Genomic DNA, 16,009 nt, shown 5'->3' with positions numbered 1-16,009 from the left:
GGTGTCTTGCGGAGCCAAATCACTTAAGTTGTTTTGCAACCAATAAGACTTTAATATCTTCCCTCATTCTGCGCTCTACTTGAGCGCCCGGCAGACTGGATGTCCTTCCCAAATAAGAAGTTTCTAGCATCACCTCTACAAGTATGACGACCGGCACACGGTTCACCTTCCTCTTCCGGAGAGCAGCCCAGGGCTCTTCCAACGGAGGAGGTAGAAAGTGTTTGGATGCTGCTGGGGGAGTCGCTGCGTGCGGTCAGGCGGAGGTTTTTGAAGTTGGGGGCTCTCCCCCAACCCCCTTTGTCCCGGGGTGGGGGGGGGGTGGTCCTCAGCCCTTACCCACCCTGCGCCCTGCGGCCGCGTGCCGGCGCACGCTCTCCGAAAGGCGCGTCATGGGAACGCTGGGCGCTGCGCGCGCAGGCCCGGCACAAACTTTCTGCAAGTGCAACTTGGGCATCCCCTGGAAGGCGGGGACGTAGGGCTCCAGGGGAGGAGGGGGCGCGAAGCGAAAGCGAAGGATGCTGCGAGCACGGGGGCGGATCCCCGCTGGGCCGAGGGCCTGAATGGGAGCCAATCCGGCAGTCTTGGCTGCTGTCAATCACGATGTTCCCTCCAATCCCACCCATGCCATTTCCAAAATCTCGGTCCCACTGTGCAGCTCAAATGTGTTCTCTCTGCCAATCGCTGGAGGACAGAGTGGGAACAGGAATACGCAGAGTTAGGAGGCCAGGACAAAGAAGTTAAAGAGAGCCTAATATATACATGTTTTTGAAGGTGGGCAGAGGGAAAAAAAGTCCCCCCAGTGAGGGTCTATGGGTCTGATTGTGTAGTTCTGATGGAGCCCCCTTTGAGCAAGAGGAACCCGCCAGCGCTGAGATTAGCGGATTTGGCAACGGCTCAGGCCAGGCCGCTTCAGAATATGACAGGCTTCCCGGCGCTGGCCAGCCCGCCCGCCCACTCCCAACTCCGAGCCACAGCCACGCACCTCCGCCCTCGGGACCTGAGCTCTGACCCCGGCGTGGCCATCACTCCGCTCGGACCCGAGCACATGGCCCAGGCGAGCGCGCTCGGCCTCAGCCCTCCCTCAAAGGCGCTCCCGGCACATCCCGAGGCGCCGGCGGCCGCCGCCCGCGCTGCAGCCTCGGTCGCGCACCCCGGCGCCAGCACCTACCCCGGTGACGGGGGCAGCGGCCGCGCGCAGCCCTCCGCGCCCCCGCCCCCAGCCCCTCCTCTTCCTCCCTCCCCTTCACCCCCTCCTCCTCCCCCTCCCCCTCCTCCTGCCCTCTCGGGCTACACCGCCACCGACAGTGGCGGCGGCGGCAGCAGCGGCAAAGGCCACAGCAGGGACTTCGTCCTCCGGAGGGACCTTTCCGCCACGGCCCCCGCGGCGGCCATGCACGGGGTCCCTCTTGGAGGGGAGCAGCGGTCTGGCACAGGCTCCCCCCAGCACTCGGCCCCGCCTCCTCACTCGGCTGGCATGTTCATCTCGGCCAGCGGCACCTACGCGGGCCCGGACGGTAGCAGCGGCGGGGGCCCGGCGCTCTTCCCCGCGCTGCACGACGCTCCGGGAGCCCCCGGCGGCCACCCGCACCCGCTCAACGGCCAGATGCGCTTGGGGCTGGCGGCGGCAGCGGCAGCCGCGGCGGCTGAGCTGTACGGACGTACCGAGCCGCCCTTCGCGCCGCGCTCCGGGGATGCGCACTACGGGGCGGTGGCGGCCGCTGCAGCCGCCGCCCTGCACGGCTACGGAGCCGTGAACTTAAACCTGAACCTGGCGGCGGCTGCTGCTGCCGCGGCAGCCGGACCGGGGCCCCACCTGCAGCACCACGCGCCGCCACCGGCGCCGCCGCCGCCGCCGCCGGCGCCCGCGCAGCACCCGCACCAGCACCACCCCCACCTCCCAGGGGCGGCCGGGGCCTTCCTGCGCTACATGCGGCAGCCAATCAAGCAGGAGCTCATCTGCAAGTGGATCGACCCCGAGGAGCTGGCCGGGCCGCCACCGCCACCGCCCCCGGCCGGCGGCGCCAAGCCCTGCTCCAAAACTTTCGGCACCATGCACGAGCTGGTGAACCACGTCACGGTGGAGCACGTGGGCGGCCCAGAGCAAAGCAACCACGTCTGCTTCTGGGAGGACTGTCCGCGCGAGGGCAAGCCCTTCAAGGCCAAATACAAGCTCATCAACCACATCCGCGTGCACACGGGCGAGAAGCCCTTTCCCTGCCCGTTCCCGGGCTGCGGCAAGGTCTTCGCGCGCTCGGAAAACCTCAAGATCCACAAGCGCACTCATACAGGTGGGTGTCTGTCCCCGGCCGCGCCGCCGCCGCCGCCTCCCGCGCCGCCGCCGCTTCCGCCGCTGCTTCTCTTCCTCCTCCTGCTCGCCTTAATTTTTCCCTCCTTCTGCTGCTTCTCTTCGCATACGTATAACCCGGACATGTGACTTCTTTTTTTTCTCTCCCCCCCTTTTTTTCTATGAATAAGTAATTCGATAGCACACACAGGCCCCGCGCTGGGTTCCCACACGGTGGAGTCTCCAGCGCGCTCGCAGCCCCTCCGCCGGGACCGGCAACGCGCTCCAGACGCCGCCGCCGCCGCCGCCCCGGAACAGAAGCAGCAGCAGTCGGAGCAGGAAGGAGCCCAGGACGGTCGGCAGCCCCCATTCGCCCGGCCCCGGGAACTTGGGGAGGGCGATGGGGAAGGGGGACCGGAGCTGGAGCCGCCCTGGTGGCTCTTCCCTCCCCACCTGGTGGCAGAGCCCGCACCGTGCTCCGAAGCGCGGGCGTGCGAGGGGGCACGTGGGATTTACTCCGATATTGAGGCGACCAGGCCCAGCTCAATGTGGCCCTTCCAGGAGGGGAGGGGTCCTGTCCCTCCGGGGCGTGGTGCAAAATGCCATAGAAATGCGCCCTTGGGGCCCTGAAGACCCCCTCCCCCCCACACACACACTCACGTTTCCCACACATACATCTTCACGTGCACACAGCACACAACTTCACACACCCGTATCTCACATACTACCCTCCCCCCCCACACTTCCTGGTAGCTGGAACACCCATATGCCCTGACACGCTTATCTTCCACATACACCCTCACATACGCACACTTCCCCATTTACACACCTTCATACATACCCATACAGTATCATACAGCTGTCACACACATTGTATCACACATACCCTGCAAGGTGCTAGAGAACTTGGCTTTGTCCTTTCAAAGAGGATTCTATTTGGAGGAGGGCAGGGTGAGCTGCAGTCTCCTGCGGTCCTTGGTACCTTCCCCCCCGTAAGAACTTGAGGGAAGCCCCCAGCGCTGTGGGGACCCCTCCCATCCCAAAGGCGGCTGCGGCGTGGGGCGGTGGGGTGTTTACTGTGGGTCGTGTGCCTCCATCGAACGTACTAGCGCGTTGGGCGGAAGCGCTGATGAGCGCGAGCAGTCGGGATTTATAGGGATAGACAATATTACCCCTCGGAGGACACTTAAGTAACTGGAGTTTACATTTAGTAATTACTTGGCTGATTTATCGGCGCTGGGCGGCAAGGAGGCAGCCGCCGCGCGTGGGCCCAACGCCTGGCCAACAGCCGGAGCCCGGGGCATCAGGGGGTTCTGCGTGCAAGCCGGGCCAGGGTGGCCTGGGGCTGGGCCCGGGGCCTGGCTCCTCCCGGCCATCACCTGATAGGCCTCCTGTGCACCGATGCTGGGCTGGGAGCACATCTTTCCGGGAACTCCGTTGGCCAGCCCCCTGCTTTTCTAATCGAGATGGTCCACCCTAAGGAATTTTCCAAAAGGAAACTTCCCACGAGGCTCTCGGAAAAACTCCCTGGCCCGCTTAGCCAGCTGTTTGCCCCTGTGCCTGGCACTTGCCGCCAGGACAGGGGCCTGGAACCGTAAAGGGGGCTCGCGGGGCGCGGGAGGTGAAGCCGCCCCCAACCCCGTCCCCTATGGGCACCCTGAAAGCAGAACCTGCGGCCTTGGGCCTTTCCCGCCTTTGCAGGCCTCGGAGAGAGAGTGGACCTTTCCTTCTCCGCCGCCGGACCTGAGGATAGTTTCTTCCCCCGTGGAGCAAGGAACTGGAACTTGCTGGCGCGGAAGCTGCCACGGGTCGCGGCTCCCTCCGACGGCAGTCCAGGGGGAGAGGGGCGTGCGCGCGCGCGCACGGCGGGGGCGGAGATCCCGAGCACTGCGGGCCCCTGGGCAGTAGTGTTTTCTGGTTTCACGGCGTGCTCAGCGTTGTGTTTCCTGCCCGGCTGCGGGTGGCGGAGTGGTTCTCGCCGAGGCCTTCAGGGAGGGGTACCGGGGCCTCATGTTAGTGCTCAAACCGGTGCCAGGGGGTTTTGGCGGTCCTTAGGCCGCTTAGCAGTTGAGCATTGGGTGCGGACAGGGACCATTCCGGAACCCCCTCCCTACCACGGCGCTCTCCCTTTTGGGGGTTATTTGGAATCCCGGAACAGATTGATCAAAGGGAATAATCCCCCGGCCACTCCCGAAGGCCCATTTCCTGACCCACGTTCCTCCCATCCCCACCCCCATTCGGTTTATAACCTTCCTTTGGGCCAGACTCGAGTTCTCTGGGAGAGGGAACTGGTAGAACAGAGAGCAGCTCACGTAGCCTCCTTTACTCTCTCAGATTCTGCAAGTAGTTAGATTCTGATTGACTCCTCTGTCGGAATCTGAAATGTAAACACTGGGGTTTCTCACCCTTTCCAGTTAGCTGGAATTTGCTCACTGTTCCCCGCCTAGGCCCCCTGAATAAAACAAGCAATTCTTTCACCTTTACTTATTTTTTCCTTCTATTTTCGTCCTTAATATTACCTTAATCCCTACTTTTCTACTCCCCCCACCCCCCACCCCATTCCATATCTCCCTTCTCTGGGCGTAATTGTTTCTCTTCATCGTGGTCAGTGGTGGGACCAGCAGTGCTTAGAGCTACTGTATTCTTCACAATCCGGGATCCTTAGCGAGGACAGGAGCAACTCCAAACGACACTGCACATTTGCATAGGGTGAATAAAACCACTCAAGCCTCCCTATGGAAGGAAGGCCCATTATAAATTTTTAAATAATGCTGTATTAAATTAGAATTATCTCCAACTTAAAAGTAAAACTCAGATCAGGATAGATAACTGATATTTTTATGAAAAGTGATTAACTATTTTGTTGTTGTGTTATGTTGTGTTTTCCCCTCTATAGATCAGTGTAGGAAGTGTATTTGAATAATATTTAATTTCATTTTTAGACAGTATTTAGAGGTAGGGGAAGTTGTAGTCCAGGCATCTGAATACTTTCAGATGTGTTAACACACTCTGGCATCCAAGCCTTTGTCATTGGTGAGATTAAAAAGAAAAAGAAAAAAAACTACACTGAAATAGTTGTATATGAAAATTCACCACAAAAATTTATGTACACTAAACTGTCTTAAATAGTTGCTTTTTGAGAAACGTATCCAAAACCAAGGAAGAAGCCATACCTAGTGAGCCACCAGAGTAGGTCCTGAAATTCAGTAGAGAAACTCAACTTAATTTTTAAAAATCATTTAAATATGAGGGAGATATTATTAAACAATAGTATGTATGAGATGACTGGTTCAATTATGACTCAAATACATCAAGTTCATAGATACTTAGGTGAGAAGGAAAATTCCTACTGCTACCTGCTGTCTTCCTTTTTTGCTTTTTAATACCGAGGTGTTGTGGCTGAATTTCTAGTTGTGTTATTAACATGTCCACTCCCTGAACTAGGGCCTTGTGTTTAAAGGCATTGTGCTCCTGGGGTGGTTAGAGCAGCTTAAAGGGACGATGGGCCAAAGACTGTGGTAAACAGTCCCTTTTCTGACTATTAAGTGGGGTAGAAGGCTGTCAGAATATGTTTCCGTGGGGCATCAGGTACAAGCTAAGTTCTGGTTGCAGCTTGTGGTCTTTATTCACGTTTCCGAGGTTCTGTTCCAAAGGCTCCTAATTGCCCTGCAAGTTGTGAGGAAAGCTGGGAGAAAGAAGAGGCCAACAGCCTCGCCTCTGCCCATCCAGGCTTATATGAAATCTAGTGATGGGACTGTGTGTTTCACAGGTGCCTTTGTTTCTAAAGAGAACGGGGTTTTGCCTTATTTCCTTTCCCATCGGTGGAATCCTGGGGACGCTCTGAAACAAAATGCCGTTATTATAATTGCATGGCACCTCCCCCACTTCACTTTTAATTTAGTGTAATGTGCTTACTTTTCTCTTTTTTTTATATCCTTCCCCCAAGCTGTGGCTTTGGAAGAATCATTTTATTAGCATTTATATTGACAGGGGATCTGCTTGTATCCTTGCAGGTACAGACCTTGAGGGCAGTGAGGACAGGGTATCTGGGTCCTTGTTGGATTTTGGTGTTACATCCTGGATCATGGTCTAGCCATCGTCTCCCTGAACCCTCTGGTACTGCAGGGACTGACATCTAGCCACTCACAGGCCCAGTGTCCCTTCCCTGTTGCCTTCTGGAACGTAGGAATTAGGAATAGAAACCAGGCTGGGGTTGCTCTTCGAGAGAATGGGAAAATGCATCCTCATTTCTGTTCCAAGATTTCTCTCTCTCAGGTGAGGGGTCTCTGAAAAGCAATTGTTGACCTGCCCTCTGTTTTGTTGCAGGGGAAAAGCCTTTCAAATGTGAATTTGATGGCTGTGACAGGAAATTTGCCAATAGCAGCGATCGGAAGAAACATTCCCATGTCCACACGAGCGACAAGCCTTACTACTGCAAGATCCGAGGCTGTGACAAGTCCTACACTCACCCCAGCTCTCTGAGGAAGCACATGAAGATTCACTGCAAGTCCCCACCACCTTCTCCAGGAGCCCTTGGTTACTCCTCAGTGGGGACTCCAGTGGGTGCCCCCTTGTCCCCTGTGCTGGACCCAACCAGGAGTCGTTCTAGCACTCTGTCTCCTCAGGTGACCAACCTCAATGAGTGGTATGTTTGCCAGGCCAGTGGAGCCCCCAGCCACCTTCACACACCTTCCAGCAACGGAACCACTTCCGAGTCTGAAGATGAAGAGATGTATGGGAACTCTGAAGTCCCGCGGACGATACATTAGAATTTACTAGTAATAATAATAAGTAATAAGTGGGAGTCCTTGGACCATATCCTAACCTGAGACAATGCCGAGCCTGAGACAAACCCTTGACTCAGACTTGCCACCGGGTCTAATTAGCCCTATTTATTCAGTATGAAACCCTATGGTGTTTGTACATTTAATTAATTTAATTAAGATATTTGGGCTTTTTTTTTTTTTCTTAGAAAACAAACAAACAAACAAACAAACAAAACCCAACCAAGCTGGACTTGTAGGTTACAGGGGAACAGGGCTAGGAGCAAAATGTACCAAGGGTTAATGGATATACACACTGCTGACTCAATATATGTATATTTGGAAATGAGCAAGAAAAAGCATTAAGTCGGAACTCAACACAGCACCAAGGCCCTCTGCATTTCCTGGAGTGCCTCGAGATTGCCTTTAACACCATAACGAGGGCTTCTCTGGAGCCTCTTTGCCTCCTCCTTGGGCCCTATTTCTGAAAAGGCCTCTTGATTGTAAACCACACACTTGCTGCATTGCCAACAGATCTTAGACTGTACCTGTGTCCAAAAATATTTGTAAAAAAATCCTTTGAGTTCTAATAGTTGTGATTTTAACTTTCCACTCTTTTATTACTGCTCTCATCTTAACACAGTATTTTTATACGGGATTATCTCTTCAGTACCCTGCTTGTAGGATTTAAAAAGAAAAAAGTTGCAGCAACCTTATTACGTCTCCGCGTATTGTGCTACTGTGATTGTTCCCGCAAAAGTGGGGACAAGAACACGCTGCTGCAACAGTCAACTGTGAAGCTGTGATATTTTATAAAATAGAAGAAATTCAAGTGCTTTCTTTTTTCTCTATGTTTTTTTTTTTTAATCTGAAATCTCAGATGCTGCCTTTTTACTGTGTCCAAACTCCTTGTGTCATAAAAAGATAAGTTTTAGAGAAGTTTTTTGGGATGCCAAAATTAACAGGCAAGTCTAAGGAGGTGTGATGTTGGCAACATGCCTACTTTTTTGGGAAAGCTGTTGTTTTTAAGATAGGCCAACCCCTCTTTTATACTGTTGTATCAGCCTTTTAAAAAGTCTTTATTTTTCAATGCCCGGAACTGCATTTTCATGCATTTTTTCCCACCTGAGCACTAAGCACACTGAATTCTATCCCATTTGAAAATGACAGTGTGCGAAGTGTATGATTTACATGAAAAGAGGGGAGGGAGTGGCTATACATATTAAAATTTTTAAAAGGTTTCTAGTTACCACCAAACACTGATGAATGTGTGACCTTTGCCAGAGCTGTCAAGCTAGGATAAAAAAGGTCAAGGACCTAGGACAATAACTCTTAGTCAATTTATTTTCACTTCATGCAACACATCTTGTGCAAAATATAGTCCATCATAAACATCATACAAATATACTAAAGAGCACTAATTTATCCTCAGAAACCCTGAAGACACCCCCTCCCCAGGGTTTGTAGAAATTTGTTTTGTGTGCTGTGAGTGGTTGATGTAGTCTTGTCATTGTTAATAACTTGTATGTGAACACTATTATTTGTACAGTTGAATTAATTTATTTTCAGACATCATCCTTTGTTTTCCTGGAAGAGTTCAAAGCACACCAAAGAATTATATTATACATTTTGGTGAAAGATTGTCGTTTATGATCCACGGTTTATTTAAAAAAAAAAAAGGAAAGAAAATGGGGGAATATATTTTTAAGCTTACTTGAATGAACAACGTAATGTGAAAACCAGGACTCTTCCTGCATGTTTTTTTTGCATTGTGTTGACGAGATTATATATAGTTTATAGATATATTCTATTACTAGTACAGTGCATGGTGCTGTCACTTTGAAAGCCTTTCAATGTTGTCTTCAGATTGTTACAGTGAATATGAAACATGCAGACCCTCCTTTATAAAGAAAAAGACCATAAAACTTGAATATAAAATAATTCTACATTTTTAAAGTTTATTTGATTTTCGTATTATTCACTTTCAAAGCTCTTTCAAATAGACAAAATAAGGTATGAACTTCGGGGGGATAATTTATGTATCGTAAACTTATTAGAACAAAATATTCCTGATTTATAATGAGTTGTTTTATTTATACAACTTTTTCAATGGTAGTTTGCACTATTCTTTATTATGCTACAGGTTTATTTATTCTGAAACAAAGGAATATGTATTTTATGTATTTTGCCATGCATAGGTTTACTCTGCCACAGATTTATTGGTTCCTGATACACCTAAAATAAAAACTTAAAATGTGTACCTCCAATAGAAAGAAAGCAAGAATGATTATGAAGTAAAAAATTTAATAAAGGTATTCTTCCTATGTATTGCTTATGTTTTGCCTAATGGCATATTTCTGCCATTCTTTTACAAATAGAACAGGTTGCTGACTGGTGAACATTGGGTCTTCTTGAGCTCTTTATTTCTTAGCCTCTCCCTAGCAATAAAATATTTTTACAGCTTGGTTTAACTTACCATCTAATCTAGAAAATACAATATTTATGAAGACTAAGCCCTGTAAGTTGCATGTAACACTAACATAAATCTTAGGGGTTACTGCACTCATTTGTTAATAATATCCTTGGAGATCCTAATCAGTGAAAATCTGAAAAGTGAGTTTTAGCATTTCTTTGGTGCCTACCCTCTAAAGTAAAAGGGTAAAAAGTATGAGGAAAAGGTGGAGGGACAGTGAGAGGTATCCAGGCACAAAGAAGGGTAAAATCAGGGGCTGAGATGGGTACTGAGTTAACTACATGCTGAATGAATAGGACATTAAACACTGCTCACATCAGGTAATGGGGAGGGGGGGGCAGGGGACGGGTAGCATCCAGTTTGTGGTTTATTTACAAGTTGAGCTGATCTATGTAACCTAGCTCAGCATTTTAAGGCAGGTGTTAGAAATTAGAATCATGGCAACAAAATGTTCAAGTGGCTTAAACTAATGTGATTGGCCATCCATTTGAACAGGGCTGAACATTTGCTTGTTTTTATATTAGCTGATACAAAACTGATAAAAGCAAATAGTTTTCTTCTTCTTCTTCTTCTTGGTAGTAACGTCAATAAGCAGTTCTCCATAAGCTTACAGTGGTTTTGAAAAGTCAGGTTTGTTAAATGTACTAAAGGTGAAACACGAAGCAAAGACTTGTTTCAAGTCAGATGACAATAACCAGCACACGAAGGAGAAAAACACTCAGCGAAGGGCCCCAATCAATGGGAAAACTTATAGCTCTCTAATGAAGTTTCTGGTGAAAGGGAGGACACAAAGCCACCAAGACATGAATCATTCATGGGAAATATAAAAGATAAAAGATATCTGACAATGAGCAGAACCTTGTATAGAGTGTATAAAACAAGTTTCCCCTTCTTATTTTCTGCTTTAAAACGCACAATCTCCGCTCCCAGAGCTCTGTCCAGTCTATAGAGTTAAAATTGACCACTGCTCGTCCTGCGCCACTTCAAAGTAATTTAGTCCAGAACGGAAGGCTTGGCGCTTGGACAATCTTCATGGTGTGTTAAGATTTCTATGGCAATTGGCAAGCAAGACGTTCCCATCTGAATATGTCTCAAAGAAAGCCACTTACTGACACTAAGTTGGCTATCATCAAAGACTTCATCTCTCCTAGGCAAAACGTGGCCCTTGTGGCCCTCGCGAACATTTTAAATCATCTACCTTTGTTTTCCAGGCTAGGAGAATCTTCAAACACATGGTTATTTGTATTTTATATATATCTTTTCCCATTCAGGATTTTCTTTGCTAGAGAGAATGCTCCAAAAATCTAAAGCACTGAGAAATAGCTCGAGGGTGAGAATTCTATTCTTTTAAGGAGTTGGAGATGGCCACACAAGAGGGACAGCACTGGGGACAGGAAAGGAGGAGGCCCAAAGTCCTTGAAAGCGAGGCCCAACTATCTGTAGACATGCTAGTATTGCCCTCTTGTCATTTACATCTTGCATTTTGTGGAAGTTTTTTGAGACCATAGTAGTTCATTCTACCTACCTACCATTCATACCTACCTACCTGCCCACCTACCATCTTATCTGTCTATCTATCTATCTATCTATCATCTCTTTCTCTATCAAATGGAATGAGAGATGTTCCTGCCAGAAGTATTTTTTATCCCACTTTGGTTGGAAAAAAGGACTGGGGCGTTGGAGGGGGAGATAATCTGGTTTCTCAAGTGATCATCTAAGTTAGAGGAAAGGAAAGCTGAATCCAGACACTTATTAATACTTTCAGCCTGTCAGATCACACTCCCCATCATCTACCAAAATAGACACATGGCCAGGGAAACCCACCATTCCAGGGCTGGAGGGATGGCTAAGGAGACCCACAGACAAACTGCCCTGGGGTTGCCAGCACACTTTCCCTATGTGATAAAAAACTCACAGAAATTCACCCCCCCCCCACCACGTCCACGCCCAAACAGTCCGGGGCACACACATTCACACTCGGGCACAAGTGCCTAATCAGGCAGGGAGAAGTTCAAAGGCATGTTCTTTGAAATTCAAACTACTGCTTTTATGGTACACCCACACCAAGCGTCAGGATTGCTATGGCAATGGGCTGGGCCAGGGGAGTGCTGGCAGAGGGTCCACAGTGATTCGAGACACTCTATTAAGATACAGTTGCAGTGACCTGTACTTTCATGCCAACTTAGCACACTCAATTTACACCTCATCGGAACTATATGTATTACATATAGTGTTACCCATAGAATATGACATGCACGACCTATAATAACGTATGTCTTTCCACCCACTTGTTGTTACGATCTCCCATGCAACCTCCTAGCTCTCCAGAAAGGAGAGAGGGGGACCGAGGAGAGGAGGAGAGAAAGCCGGGTGGGGGTGGGGTGGGTGCAGTTGGAGGAGGGGACAGGGCCAGGGGCGCCGGAGCTCCAGTGCCTCTTCCTTCTCTCCCCACCTAAGTACTTTTATTTGCAGAGCGATTGTTCTTTGTTTATTTAATACAAGTACTGTGTGAATGGTGAAAAATAAACACGATGAAAAATAACCAAACAGATGATTCCTCCGAGTGAAAAAGCCCGGACTTAATAAAAGTGCGAAGCAGTCACCGCTGAATGAGAAACCCTTTGAAGTGGAACTTATTATAGGAGGAATACTTCGGGGTTGCCTTAACGACGCCGCTGAATCGAAAGCGCTCGCCTTTGTCAGCGATTTGTTCTCCTTTGCTGGGGTGCCCGGAGAAATTACTTACATGGGCTGCCTTAACATGCAGCCTGCAAATCAGTAACTTTGCAGCTCAGACTTGCAGACGCCACTCGGCAACGGACAAAAAGAAGTCAGGGGGAAATGCACCAAGCTTTCACGCCGAGACTCTGGGGATGGGGGCGCACGGGCGTGTTGGGGGCGGCAGATAAGAAGTTGTATTACAACTGGCCCCCCTCACCCGGGCTCCCCACCCCGACCCCCGAGGCCAGGCCGGGCCGCGGCCGGCCGCCAAGGCCTCGGTCGGCTGCAGGGGAGGCCCGGCCTCTCCAGGGCCCTCCAGCGAGGGGCGCTCTTCCACGTGCTGGCCGGGCGCGGGACTTTCCCAGCGGTCCCGGCTATATTTAATAAGGGTCGTTTATCACCCAGGCGCTTTGAAGGGTCGCCTCCAGCCCTGTGCCCATTAGAAAGGCGGAGGTGACATTTAAACTCCGTTTTCAAGGATCGCGGGGGGATTTCAATGAAAAGGCAACTCGTTTGTCTTATGAGCCTGGAAACAACCCCCTTCTCGCTCCTTTTGACCACATGGCATAACTCAAAAACAATAGTTCAAAAGTGAAATGGCATCGTGGTGTTCACTCGGAGACAGGCCCCCATCTAGCACCAGAGAAAAGGGGTAGTCCGCAAGACAATGTGCTTTTTGTGTCCGACTCTGTCACAAGGATTGTGTTGTTTGCTTTGGACGCTGCGCCTGTTATACTTTGCTGAAAGTGCTTGTGTTAAACAAGAGTTATAAGTCATCCAAAACAACAAACATTTTGATTTTCTTTGCCTAAAGGGCTTTCCCTGGCTATGGGCACCGTGAAAAAATAATGTCCTTGCTGAGAAAGGAACACCAGTAGTAGCATTAGAAGCGGGCGCATTAAATATTGAATGACATGGGGAAAAAGAGCTTGTCGAGGGGCACTCAGCCTTAAAGTCTTTCTTCAACTTTGTCTTCGGTGGCTGCTGGACTATTTAAGATGGTATTAATTAAGGCAGCTTCGGACGCCGCTGAGCCTGCCGGCCCCTCGGCCTCACTCGCTCAATGGGCCTGTGTCCCCGCGGTGTGCTCACGCGTTGGCTGAGCCGAGTGCAAATGTCACTTCTCATTTGGAGGCTGAAGAGAAGGGCCCATCCTACATTAAGGGCAGCAGGGATGCAGTCCTCAGCAGGCGTTAAAGGAATACGAGGAGCTGGGTGAGGGGAGGAGAGGCGGGAACAAAATGGGAACATCTGCCCTCGGCCAGGGAGGAGAGTGCGCCGGCGGCGTGCACCACTTTGGGCACATTTGGGAGAGGTGCTGTTTAGCAAACAAGGGCCACGCGGGACTCGCTGGGATGGAACACTCAGTCTCTTTCATCTGCTTGTGAGTGGGGAAAATTAGAACCCCAGCCCTGCAAAAATCCATTAGGCAGTCTGGTGAGGCGTTATTTTACAAAGGGGCTAGCTTGTACAAAGAAAGACAAAAGCCTGGTGCAAACCGGCGTCTTTACTGACTTCCTCCTTCCCCTGAAGGTCCCCTTCCAAGATCACAAAGCCCAAAGGAGTTTTGCCAAGGATCTCTGATCCAATTTTACAGACGGTGAAACTGAGGGCTCAAGCAAGACTCAGGGAAGATTTTTGTCAATTTTCCCTCCAGGTATTGGAAGACCTAAGACCCAGACAGAGTGGAGTTCTGTTTAAGGGCGCCAACAGCATGCAAAATATCCCCTCCTCCTCAACTCCAAGCGTTTGGTTGAAAATCAAATGGAAGTTGATTTCAGCAGCTGGAAATTACTAACATTAAACTGGCATAGATGAAATGAGTACTTTAAGAAACTTTGTTAACTCTTAGTTCTTGACAAGGAGAGACAAGACTTGGCGGGGTATAGGGGTGCAGGGTACCCTGGGCCATTGACTTCTGCAGCCAGAACCCCCAAGGGAGGCCCTGTCTGCCGGTGTGGAGTTCCAGAAGGACTTGGGCCTTCTCTTTCATTACAAAGTTCCCGGAGGGTAGGAGGAGATGCACTCAAATGCTCTCTCCTGCCCTTGCTGCCCAGTGCAGGGGTTTAGCATCCCTAACTTCAGATCCGTTTGCAATGATTGTTTCTCCATCTAGAGGCTGTGTCCCCTCAGGGGTCCCCCAGCCTCCAGGATAAGAGGCGGTTACATTTCCTATCAAGAGCCATCGCGCAGGAGAAGCAGTTCCCACCTTCCTGCAGGGGCTGGGCTCTGTGCACGGTGGGGAGGGAGGTAGCTCGGATCTGTCAGCCAGGGCGTCGGGGCCTGCGGCCTACAGGATCCGCCCCACTGGGAGCTGAAGGTGTCGCTCTGGGGCGGAACCGCCTGGCCGGGTCAGGGAGCTGGCAGAAATGGGAGGTGGGGATGATGAGAGGACTGTGCCAGTACAACCCCCTCCTCCCACAGCAGGTCTGCAAAACCTAAGACTAGGGTTCCCATGCCCACTGTCCCTCTGGGTGATCTTTTTTGCACCTTGTTCTTCGGTCCCCTTCTTTATTACTTTTTTGCCTGAACAGGCCGCAGGCCAGGGTAAGGCATGTAAAAACGTGGCCTTTTGGCCGGAAACGTACGGCGCGCGCTCACACACACACACACGCACACACACCACAAACACACACACTCTCCCCCCCCCCCCCCACTTATGTACAACTCAACCCCCTCCGCCCCCGCCTTAGCCAGTGCACTGGGCACACTCTCGGGCTCCAGGCACCTTGCCAAGAGCGCGCGAGCACCCTGCGTGGCACACTGGCTGCAGTTCCTGCACCAAGTGGCGGGGGTGGGGTGAGGAGGGAGGGGTGGGCGGCGGTGGACGCCGCCGACTGCTGGCGGTGCGCACAAGTTCAGCGCTCAACTTCCCGCTCTTAACGAGACGCGGGATCCCTTTGGAGAGGCCCTCGGGAGCTGGCGGCGGGGCTGGGAGTGGCGTGGGTAAGCTGGCCGGCGCGGGGCGCGGGCGGCGGGGCACGAGGGCGCGACAGGAGGAGGGCGCGAGGGTGCCCGCGGCCGGCCGGGCGCTCCGAGAAGTCAGTGCGAACAGCTGTGACTTCACCTATTAGCCCCGATGTCTTTGCGAGGAGCCTGGTGGAGTTAAACAGCCCACAATGGGCGCTCTGGGGCGCCTCTAGCCTGACCTCCACCCGGGTTTAATAGTTTCATAGGAACTTCATTAAATCAATTACTTAGTGAGCACATCATCATTTATTTGTAATTAGCAGCGAGGAGCGCGTTCTCCCCCAGCCCGAGGCCCGGGTCCCAGCGGGGTTGGCGGAGTTGTGCAAGCACTTTTGTTTGCTCGAGTGTTGACTCCCGGCATTATTCGGCGCGGGTAATCTTTACATCTTAATCTAGCATTCAGGGGGCGAAGGGAAAACAAACAGGGCGCAGGCCCGAGGCCAGCCCTGCGGCCCCAGCTGCCCGCAGACCCCGGCCGTCGCTGGGCGCGCTTGGGAGATTCCGCGGCCGCTCTCCTCCCGGGCGGAGCGGGAGAGGTACCCCACGGGGGCACAGGGGCCGGGACGAGTGAGCCAGGCCCGGGGGACTCGCCGGGGCGAAGCGGAGGAGACGAGGAGCGAAAAGCGGAAGCCAGGGGCAGAGAAGCACGTCCTGCAAAGCGAGCACAAAAGGAAAGCGTCCAGGCTCGTACGTGTGTGCGGGCGGCGCTGAGGGCGACTGCGTGTATGCGCACGTGTGTGTGCGCAGGATGTGCGTGAAATCACATCCATCTCAGCTGCCGGGATGCGGGGCGGGGAG

General features: G+C 51.5%; 1 protein-coding gene across 1 annotated transcript; it reads left to right on the top strand.

Annotated features, from left to right (window-relative positions):
- The first annotated feature begins 817 nt into the window (after positions 1-817).
- On the top strand, positions 818-7,054 carry ZIC5 (Zic family member 5). Its single transcript, XM_049647524.1, has 2 exons — positions 818-2,288; positions 6,611-7,054. Exons 1-2 carry the CDS (start codon positions 833-835, stop codon positions 7,051-7,053), a joined length of 1,899 nt encoding a protein of 632 aa, XP_049503481.1. The 5' UTR covers positions 818-832; the 3' UTR covers position 7,054.
- The last annotated feature ends 8,955 nt before the right edge of the window (positions 7,055-16,009 follow it).

This window comes from Panthera uncia, assembly GCF_023721935.1.
Source record: "Panthera uncia isolate 11264 chromosome A1 unlocalized genomic scaffold, Puncia_PCG_1.0 HiC_scaffold_16, whole genome shotgun sequence".
NCBI lineage: Eukaryota > Metazoa > Chordata > Mammalia > Carnivora > Felidae > Panthera > Panthera uncia.
Note: the sequence above shows the minus strand (reverse complement) of the source record. Positions and strands in the feature narration are given on the sequence as shown.

Coding starts and splice junctions, on each gene's coding strand:
- ZIC5 (XM_049647524.1), top strand. CDS start 833: ATGGAGCCCCCTTTGAGCAAGAGGAACCCGCCAGCGCTGAGATTAGCG. Junction 2,289..6,610: donor CCACAAGCGCACTCATACAG/GTGGGTGTCTGT, acceptor GTTTTGTTGCAG/GGGAAAAGCCTTTCAAATGT.